Below are 16,908 nucleotides of genomic sequence, written 5' to 3'. Positions count from 1 at the left end.
TTAGCTGTTATATTGTGTACATAAAATATGAGGGCTTTGCTATAGCCTGCCTTGTAAAATAATGCACAATATATTTATATAGGCCCTCCAAATACTTATATCTTTTATGGTCACTTGTATAATTTTAGTGTATGTTTGTGAATACATTTCTGCTTTTTGGTACCTGTTAAGTCGCATTCTTCTACAAATTTTTGCCATTAAATTGGGTATGGTGGTAAACCTGTCCAAAACCATGGTTTGTTGTAACTCATATCATAATGAATGAATGCATTAGCACTGATAGGTTGCATTTATGTAAAACAGGATAAAGCTCTTCCATAGAGAGTATGTAAGGAGTCAAGTAGTAGTGACTGCTTGTAGTGACATGTGCAGCTCCAATGGTAGAACTGTTCAAGTCTGGGTGAATTGCTCCCTTGAGTTAAAGGTGAAAAATGGAGACATTATGTGGCACATGTTACATGTGGTCCCACTGCTGGACAACGTAGAATGTTACATCTTGTTGAGCACAGGTGCTCTTGTTCGATCATTTGGGAGGATCCTCCTATCAAGGTAAAGTTTTAAGGCAGGCAACATTATGGTTCATCGTGCAGAAGTACCCTGTTGACAAGGGCCTGCAAGCTACTAAATTCATCCAGGTAGTGCCAGTAGTAGTGTTAGGACTGTCAGTTATTGTTATTCAGGATTTATATAGCGCCATGAGGTTACGCAGCGCATTACAATATAAAAGGGAGACAGAACAGTTGCAATACAATGAAATAAAAAGAGGGTTAAGAGGGCCCTGCTTACAATCTAATAGGGTGGGGCAAGTGGTACAGGAGGTTGTAACTGTGGGGGGTGAGCTGACGGAAGTGTTAAAAGATTAGTTGGAGGCATGATAGGCTTCCATGAAGAAGTTTTCAGGGCTCGCCTAAAGGGAGCCAGAGTAGGAGATAGCCGGACAAATTAAGGTAGGGAGTTCCAGAAGATGGGAGAGGCTCTGCAGAAGTTCTGGAGATGGGCATGGGATGATGAGACAAGGGAGTTTGAGAACAGGGTCTTGAGAGGACGATTGGTGATGTAGCTTGGAGCAGAGTTGTAAACAGCTTTGTATGTTGTTGTTAGTGTTTTGAATTTAAGTTTCTGGGCAATCAGAAGCCGGTGTAGGAATTGGCGGAGAGGGGTGTCAGACGCTATGCGGTTGTTAAGGTAGATGAGTCTGGCAGCAGCATTCATGAAAGACTGAAGAGGGGATAACCTATGGAGAGGTAGGCCTATGAGAAGGGAGTTGCAATAGTCAAGACATTACTAAAGAAATGCTACTAAAGCTACTACTTAGCTACTAAAGAAATGAGCCTTGCAGGCATAGGACTGAAGCCTTGTTCTTAAAGCACAGCTAGCCTAGCATGAAGAATTCTATAGTTAAACCATTGTGGTATTGGTAATGCCATATAGTGAGGAATTGTCCTATATGGCATGGTAACATTATTTATGTGCTAGCCACATCTTCCCCTCTGTATTTTTTACTGCTCCACTCATCCTCATCCCTCTAGAAGTTGGGGGTGTTATGTTGAATTAAATTAGAAAAGGATGTGCATATATGGAAGGAGCGTCAGACCGGAAGATAAGCGTGCAAATTTAATTTATTATTGTGTTAAGACAGCCAATGCTTTCCGGGGGTCAAATGAACTCCCCCTTCATCAGGGCTGTTCAGGGAAGCTGATTGCTGGCTTAGGATTCCTGGCCAGCAGTATCTGTATCAGCAGTCAAAATAACAAATACCAAAATAAGGTGTTTTGACTGCTGATGCAGATACTGCTGACCAGGAATCCTAATCCAGCAATCAGCTTCCCTGCACAGCCCTGATAAAGGGAAAAGGTCATTTGACCCGCTAAACATGTTGGCTGTGTCCTAACCCAATAACAATAAATTAATTTGTACTCTTTTATCTTTTGGTCTGGCGCTCCTTCCATATATGCACGTCTTATTCTGGCAACCTGCTGGAGAACCCACTGGAGGGTAGCATTGTCTGTTCTGAGTAGGCTAACTTGAGCCATTGGACTCTTCAAATGTTTTTTGCCTTCTCACTACCTTGGTTCCTCCAAGCCCTGAATGCTGTGACCGAGTTTAGGATAGTTTAAGTATATCATTTATCTTGGGGTTCAACTGGAAGGCGAAAGGGGACTAGACAGGACTACGTGTGGTCATATCCCGGAGGACAGTTAAAATGCTATGGAAAAATTATTGGACAGCAATGCTAAAATTTTGTTTAGAGGACTGTTAAGCTACTAAATGAGCTATCCTTCAGAGTGTCCTGGTAGGCCAATTATAATAATGTAATCTGTCATCCTGCATAGATTTGTACCGCCAAAAAGCTGCATCTGTGTGACCCATCTATGCTTTACATGGTCATTGTTGTCCTTCCCAATTAGAGGCTTTCTGCAGCTTATAGCCTGTTCTGTCAAGCCAGTGTCTGAGGCATTTGGAGGGAGGCACAAATTACATCTGTCAAGGTCAGCCATGCCCCAAGCTTGTTTAGCTGTCTTAGATCCTGGGTGCTGTGAGAATTTAACAGCCTAAACAATGTTAGTGAGTATATGCAGCAAACTGTATAGGCACTAAGAGAGAGCACACAACAAAGATAAACCCTTAGGGCCAGTTCACGCGGTGAATCGCACAGGAACACTCTTTGTGATTCAAGTGCGATCCGAGTACAGTGCGATTTCAGCCCGTTCATCTGAATGGGCTGAAATCGCACTGGACCGCACCAAAAGTAGTGCATGTACTGCTTTAAAAAAAATGCACAGCAACCAGATCACTGCTTAAGTTAACACGGACACCTGCTGCAGATAACAGGCGCAGTGTGTTTTGAATGCGGTGCAGGAAACGCGCAGGAAACGCACTCTGAATGCGAGTTTCCCATGCCACCTTCTGGTGTAAAATGGCCCTTAGGCCTCTTGCACACGGAAGTAATTGTTTACTGATGTTTATACTCTGGATCTTTTTTACAGAAAGATCTTGAACAGAATGTTGAGTAAAGACCTTGCGTATCCAGGCGTAAACATGTGATGTGATTCCTTTTCATCTTCTTTTATTTGCCAATGTTTCAGTATACATGCATATGCACTAATACCGGTATCGCTCTGTACTCCTCGCTGCTTTACTCAGCAGTGTGCATGGTTCCATAGACAATAATGCATGTGTTTGGATCAGTAAAAAACGTATTTTTTTACTTTCATGTGCAGGAGACCTTCTAGTAAGTATACATCATAGTGTGTGAGAGCTTCTAGTTAATATATACAACTAGTATTGCTACACTTTAAAGAGCCCCTATCACCAAATTTAAAAAAAGTACAGAAAAATTAAGTATTAGGAAGTATTAAGCACACTTATTATTTTTTAACTTGTCTCTGAACTTGCTAGCAAATTTTACTAGTCAATTCCTTACCACACTTCTGTCTTTCTTTGCACATTCTAGCCCTTTGCTCTTTCAGGAGGTGTTTTATTAATCAAGTGATAGAGCCGGTGTTCTGCCGAGAAAGTTCCCCTCGGCGGATAAGGACCCCCCTGTACTGCGCAGGCGCAGCACTTGCGCAGTAGGAGCCGGCAGGAAATAGCCGAAGCCGAATAGTTGTAAATCAGCTGTACACGGCGCCTGTAAGAGGGGCCCTCGCGGGCTCGCTTCGCTCGCCACGCTTCGGGCACGGCCTCGCTTCGCTCGGCTCTTTTTTATACTCCCTCTACGCCCACTTGGATGGTGGGGCTTGAACCTGGACCCAGGGCGCAGGTGCCGTGTACAGCTGATTGAAGGTTTTCAGCTTCGGCTATTTTCGGCGGCTCCTTATTCGTTGGTACTGTGCAAGCGCTGCGCCTGCGCAGTACAGGGAGGTCCTTATCCGCCGGGGGAACTTTCTCGGCAAGAAGAATAAGAAGAATTAAAAGAAGGATAACACATTTTGGTGGGTAGCCTTAGTCACAGCAAGGTGCTTTCATGTAAGCTAATAGTAATTTATATAGACTTTGGAGTTGCCAGCTCTCACTTGTTTGAAGCTATTGTAATGATTAAAGGACATTCGAGCCAGAGCACCCCATCTGTGGATTCTATTATCACCCGGATAGTGGCTCTCTCGTTGAGCGCTGCACCTGTCTTTCATTCCTAGTGGTTTATTAATGTCTGTGCTGGTCAAGCTCCTCTACTCCTCTCTTTTACATACTGACATCACATCCGATATGGCCATGCCCAGCAGCAGCCTTCGGGCTTTTGAATGTCTACATAATGCAGGTTGGACAAGCCCAGGAGCCTGGTAACCAATGCTTCTTAAAGCAGTATTAAACCCAAAAGCAAACATTTATTATATTGCAGTTTACCAATTCTTAGGCCGGCCATACACGGTTCTAATCTCGGCTGGTTCAGCAGGAACCTGCTGAGATTCAAACCATTCAATTTTTGGTATTTTTTTTTTCATTTGTATTGCAAAAAATAGAAAACTCAATGATGATCAAATACCACCAAAAGAAAACTCTATTTGTGTGAAAATAATTATATAAATTTAGTTTGGGAACAGAGTTGCAAGAGAGAGCAATTACCAGTTAAAGTAGCACAGTGCCGAATGGCATAAAATGGCCTGGTCATGAAGGGGAATGCTTGGGAAACGTTTTGTAGTGTGCATTAAGGTTTTGAAGTTTGTGGAAGTCTTATACTTTGTGACCCGTTTTTACTTCACATAAGCTTAAAGCGGTATTAAACCCAAAACCAAAAATGTATTAATTTGCAGCTTAGTTTTCTTTTTTAGGATTTTTTCCCTCTGTTTTCACCCGGTGATATGGTCAGTATCCCGCCACAGATAAAAGTGATCTTGCGGCGAATCCGCCGCAGAGACCACTTTTATCTGAAAGCAGACCGCCCACTGTTTAAAAAGATACCGGGGTTATGGACGATATCTGCCACCATAACAACGGTGTTTAGCGCCAAACAGTCGACGTATAACGACGGCGGGCCATCCGTAAGTGGTTAAAGTAGAACTATGAGCAAAACTTTTAAGGGAGGGTTATAACCCCTGTCAGGTTTTTTTCGCCATCTATGTCACATTGCGGAGATTTTCCTTCTCTTCCTGTCCCATAGTCAAACAGGAAGTGAGATGAAATCCCTGCAAATTAAAGGAATTTCTTGGGTACCCCTAGGTCACCAGAACAAGTGTCCTTTTTTGGAAGATTTCCCTACTATTATTTTTCTGGGGACAACCTAAAACTTTAGATTTTCTTTTACTTTCACTTTCACTGATGATGGTAAACAGGACAAATAGAGAGGATGAATCTCCTTAATGGGGGCACAGAAAGCAATAAAAACTGCTAGATGTTCTAATCCTTCTCCACTCTATCCAAAACTGAAAAAAAAGTTTTGCCTTTAGTTTTACTTTAAAGGGGTTGTAATGCATTAAGGTGAAAAACCTTCTGAAGTGCAGCAGCCCCCCTTTTACTTACCTGAACCCGATCGTTCCATCGACATGGAGGAGCACAGCAGCTCCAGCTGCTGTCTCGGATCCTCATTGAATAGATTGATAGCAGCGCAGCCATTGGGTTGCTCCAGTGACACGGGAGCCGGGGCAGGGCCAAGTCCTCCTGTCTGTGTCAGTGGACGCAGCAGCAGGACTAGGGAGCGCACCTGCATGGGTGCCCCCTTGGAATGTGGGTCTCCAAGGGGACACTTGATGCAGGGAGGAGCCAGGAGCACCACTGGGGGACCCCAGAAAAGGAGGATCAGAGCCACTCTGTGCAAAATCCTTGCACAGAGGAGTTACGTATACCATAACGTTCATTTACTAAAACTGGAGAGTGCAAAATGTGGTGTAGCTGTGCATGGTAGCCAATCTGCTTCTAAATGCAACTTGTTCAAATAAGCTTTGACTAAAAAACCTGGAAGCTGATTGGTTTCTCTGCAGAGCTGCACCACATTTTGCAATCTCCAGTGTTAGTAAATCAATCCCACGTTTGTTATTTAAATAAATAAATGGTAATCCTGGACGACCAACATTAAAGGCGCTATCAAACCTATGGACAATTGTCCAAGAACACAGTCAGATATCCCATGTCTCTAAGGCCTCAACGTTAACAGTGACAGTGAGCACCATTACAGACAAGGGGCTTTGGTTAGTACTGAGTGATTATTCTTTGGCTGCTTATCTACAGTGCTGATATTATTCTTTATTGTTGCAATGTTTTTATAATTGGTGGTTGCTCTTCATTTATGTAATGTTTTCTTACTTAATATCTATACAAAAGTACCTATTCTCTCTGGGTGTTGTGAATTCATAAGCAAGTGACCTGGCAACTAAAAGAGCTTTTTAAACCATTAGGCCCTAAGGCCGGGTTCACACTGGTACGACAAACACTCCGACATTGGGAGCTCATATCGCATGATGTGTGAAAATCAATGTTTCCCTATGAGAGCCGTCTTAACTGGTCCGACACAAGTCAGTCCGACTTTGAAAATGCTCCCTGCACTACTTTGGTCCAACTTTGGTACTACTTCAGCCCATTGAATATCATTGAAGTCGGATCAAAGTAGGATCCTTGTCCTAACCATTCGACTTGTGACATCTGACATGGTGATTGAGGCCAGGTTTACACTAGTGTGACAAACGCTCCGACATTGGGAGCATCGGGGCATGATGGGGTGGTGACATCATAAGGGGCGGGGTCACCAGATGACATCACCCGGTGACCACGCCCCATGCCTATATAAGTAGTTGCGTACCGCACACGTGGCATTACAGCGGGAGAGAGCGTCGTGTCAACATCGGAAGAACACTGGAGGGAAGAAGGCGACAGAGAAGACCGGGCCAACGCTAGCAAAAGAGCCAGCAAAAGAGCAGAAGATAGCAGAGGAGCCCGGCAGAAGACACCGGAGAGAGGGAGAAGAACCGGAGAGCCAGAGAAGAGGCCAGAGTGCGTGGAGAAGTCGGTAGAGACCCCCCTAAGTCGGAAGAAGACCCCCAGAGATGCTTAATAAATTACTTTAAAAACCTGTCTAGTGTGTTTGTTTTATTTTTATTTATTTTTTTATTGACACTTTTTTTTCCCCCCAGGTGAATGGGTAGGGGTACGATGTACCCCATACTCATTCACATAGGGTGGGGGGGCCGGGATCTGGGGGCCCCCTTATTAAAGGGGGCTCCCGGATTCCGAAAAGCCCCCTGCCTGCAGACCCCTACAACCAACGACCAGGGTTGTCGGGAAGAGGCCCTTGTCTTCATCAACATGGGGACAAGGTACCTGGGGGCCGCAGGGTATGCGGCCTGGTACGGTTCGGGGGGGGGGGCGCGCTCGCTCGTCCCCACCCCCTTTCCTGACCGCCCAGGCTGCGTGTTCGGATAAGGGTCTGGTATGGATATTGGGGGGACCCCCACGCCATTTTTTCGGAGTAAGGGGTTCCCCTTAAAATCCATATCAGACTGATGGGGCCTGGTATGCTCTTGGAGGGGGAACCCATGATGGGTTTTTTTATTTAAAATTTGGCGTGGAGTTCCCCCTCAAGATCATCAGAGCACAAGTCGCATGCCAAAGTCGGATCAGGCAAGACGGCAACGGCGACTTCAATGATATTCAATGGGCTATTGGACCAGTTAAGACGGCTTCCATAGGGAAACGTTGATTTTCATATGTCATGCGACATGAGCTCCCAATGTTGGAGCGTTTGTCGCACCAGTGTACCCAGCCGGTATGACTGTCGTGTAGTATCAGTGTGAACCCAGCCTAATTCATTAAGCTGTAGTAGCACTTGACGCATACTAAAGTGGCCCCTCAATCAGTAATGCGCATGCTTTAGGTGCTATTGCAGCTACATGAATCGGGTCCTAGCATTTCTTTTCGGTTTTATTGTACATAAGTACTGGAATAATGACAACACACAGAAGCACAGCTTAAATCTACAGCTCCAAGTTGAAAATATGAGCAGTGAATGCTCATATAGCATACAAAAGCAGCCTTAAGGCTGATTTCCGATAAATTAAGTTAGTGTCTTTAAAAAAAAAAAAAATTAAATTAGATAAAGCCAAGAGGTTCTGTAAGATCAGATAACAAAGTGGGAAGTGATGGAAGAGAAATGCTATTTTATTTTGTACGAAATCTAGTATGAGCACACAACTGGTAAACAAAGTGCAGAAGCTGTTATGCATGGACCATGTCTCAACTGCACTTTCTGCTTTTATGCCCAAAGGGGGTCATAGATAGTAAAAGGCATTCATATGTTCATATACAGACAACAAGTAAAGCACTTGGGGAAGGGTTACGTCATTCAGGTTTTTTGTTGCTAACTGTGTTCCTTTTTGCAAGATTTGTTTTATCATTTTCGATCTTCAGCTTCGGACAGCTTCTTTGCCGGTTCACACTGGTGTGATGCAGGAAACCCTGCGATTCAGTGCCAATTCCCGCATCGCACCTGAATCACACACTGGTTCACACTGACATCTGCGAACCCCTGGGGGTGTCAATGTAAGGTTATTGTAACCCCCAGATCGGTTTACAGATCGCAGTGCGAACTGTCAAATGGTGCAGGATTGCATCGCACAGGTGTGAAAAACAATTGCGAACCTATTGCTGTGTGGACCAAAAAAAGGGTCTTGCACCATTTTGTTGCGAATGCGATGCAATTTCAGCCATACAGTTTGCATTGAGGGGGTTAGCCAGCGCACCAAGCCTCCCTTCTTCATCGGGTGCCCCCACGAAAAGCCACTGTGCAGGCTCGCTTCCGAGTCCTGCTGCTGTGTCCATTGTCCATTGGTTTTTTTCTCAATGCATAGAATTAGGGTGAAAAACCTTGAGGCTTTACAACCACTTTAAAATGTTACTAAACCCACAACAGTAAAATCAGTATGGTATATGCAGTAAAGCATGTTTGTTATATTCACTGTGGAACTTAAGGGGTTAGTCCTCTGCAATGTGTAAAAAGGCTGTTTGATCCTGTCTTCTCTGATCCTCCCCTTCTTCCACTGCACTGTCGCCAATCCATCTCCTGATGGTCCAGAGCCTTGGGGAAACTCTGCACATGCTCAGTTTGGTGTTTATGGGTGTTTTGTTTTTCTTGGGAGGGTGCATGTGATCAGCACAGGGCCAATCAGCACTCTTTCATAGAGAGGATCAAGGGTCCTGCAGCCTCATAGGACAATCAGGGGAGAATGAAAACTCCTCCTTTAAGCTTTAACCACTGATAGAAGTCATAAGACTGCCAAATACTCTTAATGAGAAAAGGTATTTAGAAGTTTATATTTACTAAATTAATTGCATTTCCATGTTCTGTGTACTGTGGGAGACCGGATATAATGAATGTAGGGTCCTGGGTTTAGTGACACTTTAACTGTTAATGGCACTCCAAGCATGGTTAGAAGACGTGCATATTGCTGTGTGACAAAACCCTCTACAAACACGCCAAAAGTACACTTAAAAAAACGCCTGCTGCACGACCGAAAATGTTCTGGGGCTGCTTTGAGGCATTTATCACACATAGGGCAGCCCATTCAAGTGAATAGGCTGCCCTAGGCACAACAACCTGAAAAACATGCATAGTGTTCCTGCTACGCTCAGGTGCTAATGGTGACCTAGGGGAGGGCTTCTTGATTGTAACAACAGTGGACCATGCCTGTGCAATGTGCATACGCAGCTTGTAGTCCCCACTGTGGATGTGTATGGCAGGGTGAGCATGCCGAAGAACAGTTGGGAGACAGGGATAGAACATTGTCACCCTATGACAGGCACTAACAAGGACCTCCATGGCAGGCTCACCAAGTATTATTTTTAAAAATATTGGAGATTCCTTTTGAATTTTATATTAACATGTGAATTTTATATTAACATGTTAATGCTTTTTATGCAATTTTAATCATGTGTACTTTAAAGAGGTATTAATCCCAAAGCCAAAAATGTATTTGATTGTAGCTTAGCGATTCTTAAAGCTGAATCCCACTTGAGCATTGAACGGGTTATTATGTTGGATCAGGATGTTTATGGCCAGCCTTAATGCATGATTACAGTGATATTAAAGATGAATTCCAGGTGTGATTTTCTTAATGACTGCAAAGGGTTTTTTAATTGGGCAATGTGGAGAGCATGATGTCACCACCTTGCCCCTCTACCTCATCCTCCCATCAGAGAACAATTTGCATTCATTGAGAAAATGAAAGTTTTCCCTGAATGGTGCCCATGCCCAGTGAGTGATCTCCTGTTATGCAGCAGGGCAGCCTCCGCAATGGACCTGAAAGTTGGTGGACATCACTCTTGTAGCGATGCCTGCTATAGTGATTTCTAGCTTCTAGAGGAGTCCCACAGGTGTGCAACATACATATTTTCATTGGTCCAAGCTGGATGTAAAAATTGCCTACCTGGAATTCATCTTTAATAACATTTTAAATCATGCACCGAGGCTGGCCATAAACATCTTGATCCTGCTCTAACACAACCCCATGCAATGCCCGTGTAGGAGCCCAGCCATTAAGGGTACCCCTAAGAGATGGCAATTAGCATTTCTGCTGTTTGAAGCACATACTATTGCGCAGAGATTTTCCAACTTGTTGAAAGGAGGGAAATAAGTGCCATAACCATTACGTATTTGTTATTTTCAGGGTAATAAATGCAGGGAAGAGCACACACAATGAAGATCAAGCAAGCTGTGAAGTGATGTTTGTGAAGAAGAAAGCTGGAATCCAGTCCACCCCAAGCAAGTCTTCGTCAAACAAGCGCCGATCATCACTACCTAATGGAGAAGGCTTACAGCTAAGAGAAGGCTCAGTAAGTGCCTTTTTTGTTTGTAATGCAGGTGCAAAGTATGCATCCACTAACTCAGTTATTTTAAGTGCCACTTGCAAACCTATACCATGGAAGTATGAGTAATCAGTTAACTCCAGCAGATATACAGTAATCAAAACTCTTGATAAAGGAAAAGTGAAATTATCCTTGTAATTGTAGATTATATTAGTTATTCACCAACATTTTCCATTCCTTGTTTATGGTTTACAAAGTAATTATAAAAGCAATACAGAGTGACATTTTGTGTAATGAGAACAAATGATTTTTTTTTTTTCACAGCACTGTTTATACAGTGCTGTGAAAAAGTATTTGCCCCCTTCCTGATTTTTTTTGTTTGCATATTTCTCACACTTAAATGATTCAGATTATCAAACAAATTTTAATATTACAGAAAGATAACCCGAGTAAATCCAAAATGCAGTTTTTAAATTATTTCATTTATTAAGGGAAAAATAAGCTGTTAAAACCTGCCTGGCCCTATGTGAAAAAGTAATTGCAAACCTCCCATGCTGAATCATGAATGAACTGTGATTAACCATAATTTTTTGGAAAGCGGAATTAAATTTCACTTGCCACACCCAGGCCCGATTACTGCCAGACCTGTTGAATCTAGAAATCACATAAATAGAAGCTGTCTGAAGCACACTAACAGATCACAAAAAGCCATGCATCATGCCACAATCTAAAAAAAAATTCAAGAACAGATTAGAAACAAAGTAATGTACATGTATCGGTCTAGGAAGGGTTTCAAAGCCATTTCTAAGGCTTTGGAACTCCAGTGAACCACAGGGAGAGCCATTATCCCCATTATCCACAAATGAAGATAACTTGGAACAGTGGTGAACCTTCCCAGAAGTGGCCGGCCTACAAAAATGACTCCAAGAGCATGACGAGGACTCATCCAGGAGGTCATAAAAGAACCCAGAACGACATCTAAATAACTGCAGGCCTCACTTGCCTCAGGTAAGATCAGTGTTCATGATTCAACAATAAGAAAGAGACTGGGCAAAAATGGCATCCATGGGAGAGTTCCAAGGCCAAAGCCACTGCTGACTAAAAAGAACACAAAGTCTCATCTCACATTTACCAAAAAACATCTTGATTATCCCCAAGACTTTTAGGCAAATATTCTGTGGACTGAGACAAAAATTTAACTTTTTGGAAGGTGTGCGTCCCGTTACATCTGGCATAAAATTAATACAGCATTTCATAACAAGAACATAATACAGTGGAACCTCGGATTACGAGCATAACCCGTTCCAGGAGTATGCTCGTAATCCAAAGTACTCGCGAGTTTTCCCATTGAAGTAAATGGAAACGAAAATAATTTGTTCTGCATTGACTTCAATGGGATGCAATGCCGCATGCGGCCAGAGGCGGGGGGCGCCGGAGAGCCTCGGGAAACGCCGAAAAGGCCCGAGCACACTTCGGCTGACCTCGGCAAACCTCGGAAAGACTCCGTTCACGTGCCTTTCAGAGGTTTGCCGAGGTCAGCCGAACTGTCCTCGGGCCTTTCCGTGCATTTCCGAACGCCGACGATCGGTGCTGTTCGGCTAGGGGCCCCCCACCTCGGGCAAAAAGCGGTACTGCACTCCGCTTTTGGCCTGAATCCTGCTCGTTTTGCGAGACGACACTCGCAAACCGAGTTAGGATTTTTAGAAATACAGTGCTCGTTTTGCGAAACGCTCTTTAACCGCGTTACTCGCAAATCGAGGTTCCACTGTACCAACAGTCAGACATGGTGCTGGTAGCGTGATGGTCAGGACCTAGACAACTTACCATAATTGATGGAACCATGAATTCTGAGCTCTACCAGAGAAAATTGGGTACTGTCCGTGATACTTTTTTTATTTGCACTAACATACAATTTTTCAGGACAAGCTTTCAGGGTATGTCCCCTTCTTCAAGGTCCAAGCAGTAATGATTGACAAGGACATTTTCCTTTCCTGGATAGTTCTGAAATTCCCTTTAAGAACTAAAACATTGAAGTCTTTTATAGTGTGGTCCAGTTGTGAGAAGTGATGTCCCACAGGTGTGCATAAACTGTCTTCTTTATGTTCCTTGATGGTATGTCTGTGCAAATTCATCCTCGCTTGCAACTTCTGTCCTGTTTCACCAACATAAGATCCATTGCTGCACCTTTGCTGCATGTCACAGATTCTTATCATCCTCACCAAACCACAAATACACTGCTGAGGATGTGACACAGCTCATCAAATTCATTCTTACACACAACTACTTCACTTTCAATAATGACATCTATCTCCAGTGTATGGGTACTGCTATGGGAAGCAAAATGGCACCCCAATATGGAAAATTATTTATGGCTGACCTGGAGGACAATTTCATGAACAGCATACAACAAAAGCCATACAGATATTATCGCTATATTGATGATATATTCATGATATGGACTGAAGGTAAAGAAAATCTAAACCAATTCTTCTCATTGATCAACACTTTTCACCCATCTATCAAACTAAAAATGGATTATTCGAACACACATGTCAACTTCCTAGACACTACAGTATACATCAGGGATGACAAGCTTCACACGTCCATATACAGAAAACTGACTGACCGATGCAGCTATCTTCACAGTTCCAGTTTTCACCCCCAACACACTAAACGAGCCATCATACACAGCCGGGCCATCAGATACCACCGAATTTGTTCAGACCCAGAAGACAGAGATAAACATCTCAGAACACTGGCAGACGCCTTCCATAAGAAAGGTTACAAAGACAAAACCATCAACAACAGCATAAACACAGCCTTGAAAACCAGAAGAGAAAATCTCCTCCAATACACAGAGAAAAAAAACAAACAACCGAGTACCTCTAGTCACCACATACAACCCAGCACTGTAAGGGATCAAAAAGATAATCAAAGATTTACAACCCATTATAACAGAGGATGAAACTCTGAAAGGAATATTTCAACAACCCCCATTATTGGCTTTCAGACAACCACCCAACCTCAGACACAAACTAATCAGCAGGAAACTTGACTCTGATTATGAAGTCACAAATAATGGAAGCAAACCCTGCAATAAAAAACGCTGCAAACTATGCAACCAGATCAATCTTTCCAAAAGTGTCACACACACAGATGGGACCTTCAATATCATGGGATCATACAACTGTACCTCCAGTAATGCTGTGTACCTCATCCAATGCAAAAGGTGCAGCAAAGTATCCTCCAGGTCAGCCATAAATAAGTTTGCATATTGGGGTGCCATTTTGCTTCCGATAGCAGTGCCCATACACTGGAGATAGATGTCATTATTGAAAGTGAAGTAGTTGTGTGTAAGAATGAATTCGATGAGCTGTGTCACATCCTCAGCAGTGTATTTGTGGTTTGGTGAGGATGATAAGAATCTGTGACATGCAGCAAAGGATCTTATGTTGGTGAAACAGGACAGAATTTGCAAGCAAGGATGAATTTGCACAGACATACCATCAAGGAACATAAAGAAGACAGTTTCTGTACACCTGTGGGACATCACTTCACAACCGGACCACGCTATAGAAGACCTCAATGTTTTAGTTCTTAAAGGGAATTTCAGAACTATCCAGGAAAGGAAAAACGTTTGAACTAAGAATGATAATTCTTTTTGACACAAAAAATAATGGCCTGAATTTAGATATTGGTTTCCTTACCCATTAATTGAGAAAATAATACAGTGAAGATCAAACACAAATAACAAGTTAAATTAAACATTAATTCAATTGTGATAAAGAGCAAAACTAAAGTCCATCTTCTCAATTCCGCAGTGAAAAGGAGAGTGCCAAGCATCAACTGATGCTAAAGGAACAATAATAACTGTGCATACAAAATTGACCAAAAAAATAGTAATAGTCCACAGTAAGTGAATTCAACCTCCACCACACCTTCAGTGATAAGAAGAATGCTCGCTTACCAGATGGCAAGCAATTAAAGCTTGCGGTCTAAACCCGACCAGGGCCTTTCTCCAAAATCAGGATACAAAAGGTCTGAGGGAGAACCCATCTAGGAGGTCAGCAGGGGATCGCCAAACTCGTCACCCAGGATCGTTCCCAGATCAAATATGGTGATGATCAAACGTCCCAAAAATATATAAAGGAATCACCATAGCGTAACACGTTTAAAACTTGGTTTATTGTAAAAAAGAAAGCCACTTACAGTGTATCGTAGCAATTAAAAGCAGTTCAGCCGGCCGGCTTGTGCAAACACCCGTCCCTTCGGACACAAACGCGAGACGTCAGCACGCCAGCTCCTCCCAACGCGCGTTTCGTCATATAATGACGTCGTCTGGGGCACGGGCGACGCACTGACGTGTCGCGTATACATAGAAAACTAAAGGAACCAAGCCTCATTGTGAGCCCAAATCCGGAAATCATCCGCGTTCCATCTCCCGATTAAACCGGAAGTCCATAGCGGCCATTTTGACTAATGGAAACGGATCCCATATAGTGATCCGGATACATAACTAAATAACCAGGTGAGAAAAGAAGAAAAATAAATAAAACAATCTCACCATGCTAACAACCTATAAATAAGGGACAAATTATGCCTCCTATATCATGGTGGAACGTAAATAGTTAAGGCCTTAAAACAAAAATTAATTATTTTAACATCTAAAAAGTAATTTTTTATTAATTAAAACGGGCAGAGAATTTTTTAATTGTTTCAAAAAACCAATTATTTGGGAAAGACCAGAGAACCATATACCTAATAAAATAGTGTGCAGCCGTTCCAAACAAAAATGGATCCACCCACTTTAAGTAGGGGTAAATATTCTACACTTAATCATAACCTGAAACCTTCCTGACATAAAATACCCAATCATCAAACTATAGGTGAAATAGGGATGATTTCCTTAGGTTCACGAAGAGTCAGATCCATTAGAATTAAAATAAAATAGTAATAACACCACACAAATATATAATCTCAGGAATTATCTATGAAAGCATTAGTATCTACGTCTACGTTTAACCCATGGGGGGTATAACATTTGACCTTATAGATCCATAGCATCTCAAGCCTGGAGATGCTCCTGACCAGAGAACTACCCCTCCAATGGGGACGATATTTATCTATCCCTAAAAAGATCGTATTGGAGGGATCCTTGTTGTGAGTATTTAAATAATGTTTGGAGACCGAGTGTTTTGGGAATCCATTCTTAATATAAGTGATATGTTCATTCAATCTGACGGAGAGGGGTCACCTGGTCCGGCCCACATACTGCAACCCACAGGGGCACTGCAGCAGGTAGACGACCCCCTCCGTTGAACATGTTATGAATGGCTCAATCACATGTTCCCTCTGTGTGGTATGGTAAGTAAACTTATGGGTACATCTCTGTATGCCCCTATTAATGGAGCACACCCTACATCTGCCACACTTATAGTATCCTGTGAAATTACCAAAAAAACTTAATTTGGTAATGGGTGGGTCAATAACATTAGGGGCCAATCGGTCTTTAAGACATGATGCTCCCCTAAACACCATTTGAGGTCTAACAGGTAGAATAGACCTGAGAACAGGATCATTATTCAAAATGTGCCAGTGTCTCTGCACTAAATTCCTAATTTGGTTGTGCTGTACTGAATAGGTGGTGATGAAAGGGACCAAAGCAGAATTCTGCTCACGAGGTGGTCTGTCCCTTAACAAATCACTCCTATCCAGATTTACCACTGAGTGAAGAGTGGAATTAAGAGTATCTTGCGGATAACCCTTCTCTAAAAATCTTTTAGTGAGAACATCCGCCTGTTCCAAAAACTCAACAACGTCAGAGCAATTACGCCTCAAACGTATATACTGGCTCATAGGAACAGAACGAAGCCAGGCCTGATGGTGACAGCTATCCATAGAAATATAGGAGTTTTGATCTGTACTTTTAAAAAACGTAGAGGTACTAAACTGATTATGGCGGATGCCTATATTAAGATCCAAAAAACTAACGGCAGACTGACTAGCTTCAAAATTTAGAACAATGCCTCTATTGTTCTTATTGAGGTCTTCCATAAATTGATCAAGGTCACTCCGAGAACCGTCCCAAAGGAGGAGGACGTCATCAATGTACCTGGCCCACAACTTGAGCTGGGGCCTTCGGCAAACATGGATGACGTCCTCCTCCCACAAAGCCATTAA

General features: G+C 42.8%; 1 protein-coding gene across 1 annotated transcript in view; it reads left to right on the top strand.

Annotated features, from left to right (window-relative positions):
* The window catches only part of PPM1H (protein phosphatase, Mg2+/Mn2+ dependent 1H), a 283,507-nt gene that overhangs the window by 103,609 nt on the left and 162,990 nt on the right, over positions 1 to 16,908 (top strand). The window contains exon 2 of the mRNA XM_073620253.1: positions 10,590 to 10,755. Within this exon, the coding sequence (XP_073476354.1) occupies positions 10,590 to 10,755 (166 nt within the window). The remainder of the gene's footprint in view (positions 1 to 10,589; positions 10,756 to 16,908) is intronic.

Source organism: Aquarana catesbeiana, linkage group LG03 (genome assembly GCF_042186555.1).
Source record: "Aquarana catesbeiana isolate 2022-GZ linkage group LG03, ASM4218655v1, whole genome shotgun sequence".
Taxonomy (NCBI): Eukaryota; Metazoa; Chordata; class Amphibia; order Anura; family Ranidae; genus Aquarana; species Aquarana catesbeiana.
The sequence above is the reverse complement of the archived record's forward strand: the minus strand, read 5'-3'. Positions and strand labels throughout refer to the sequence as shown.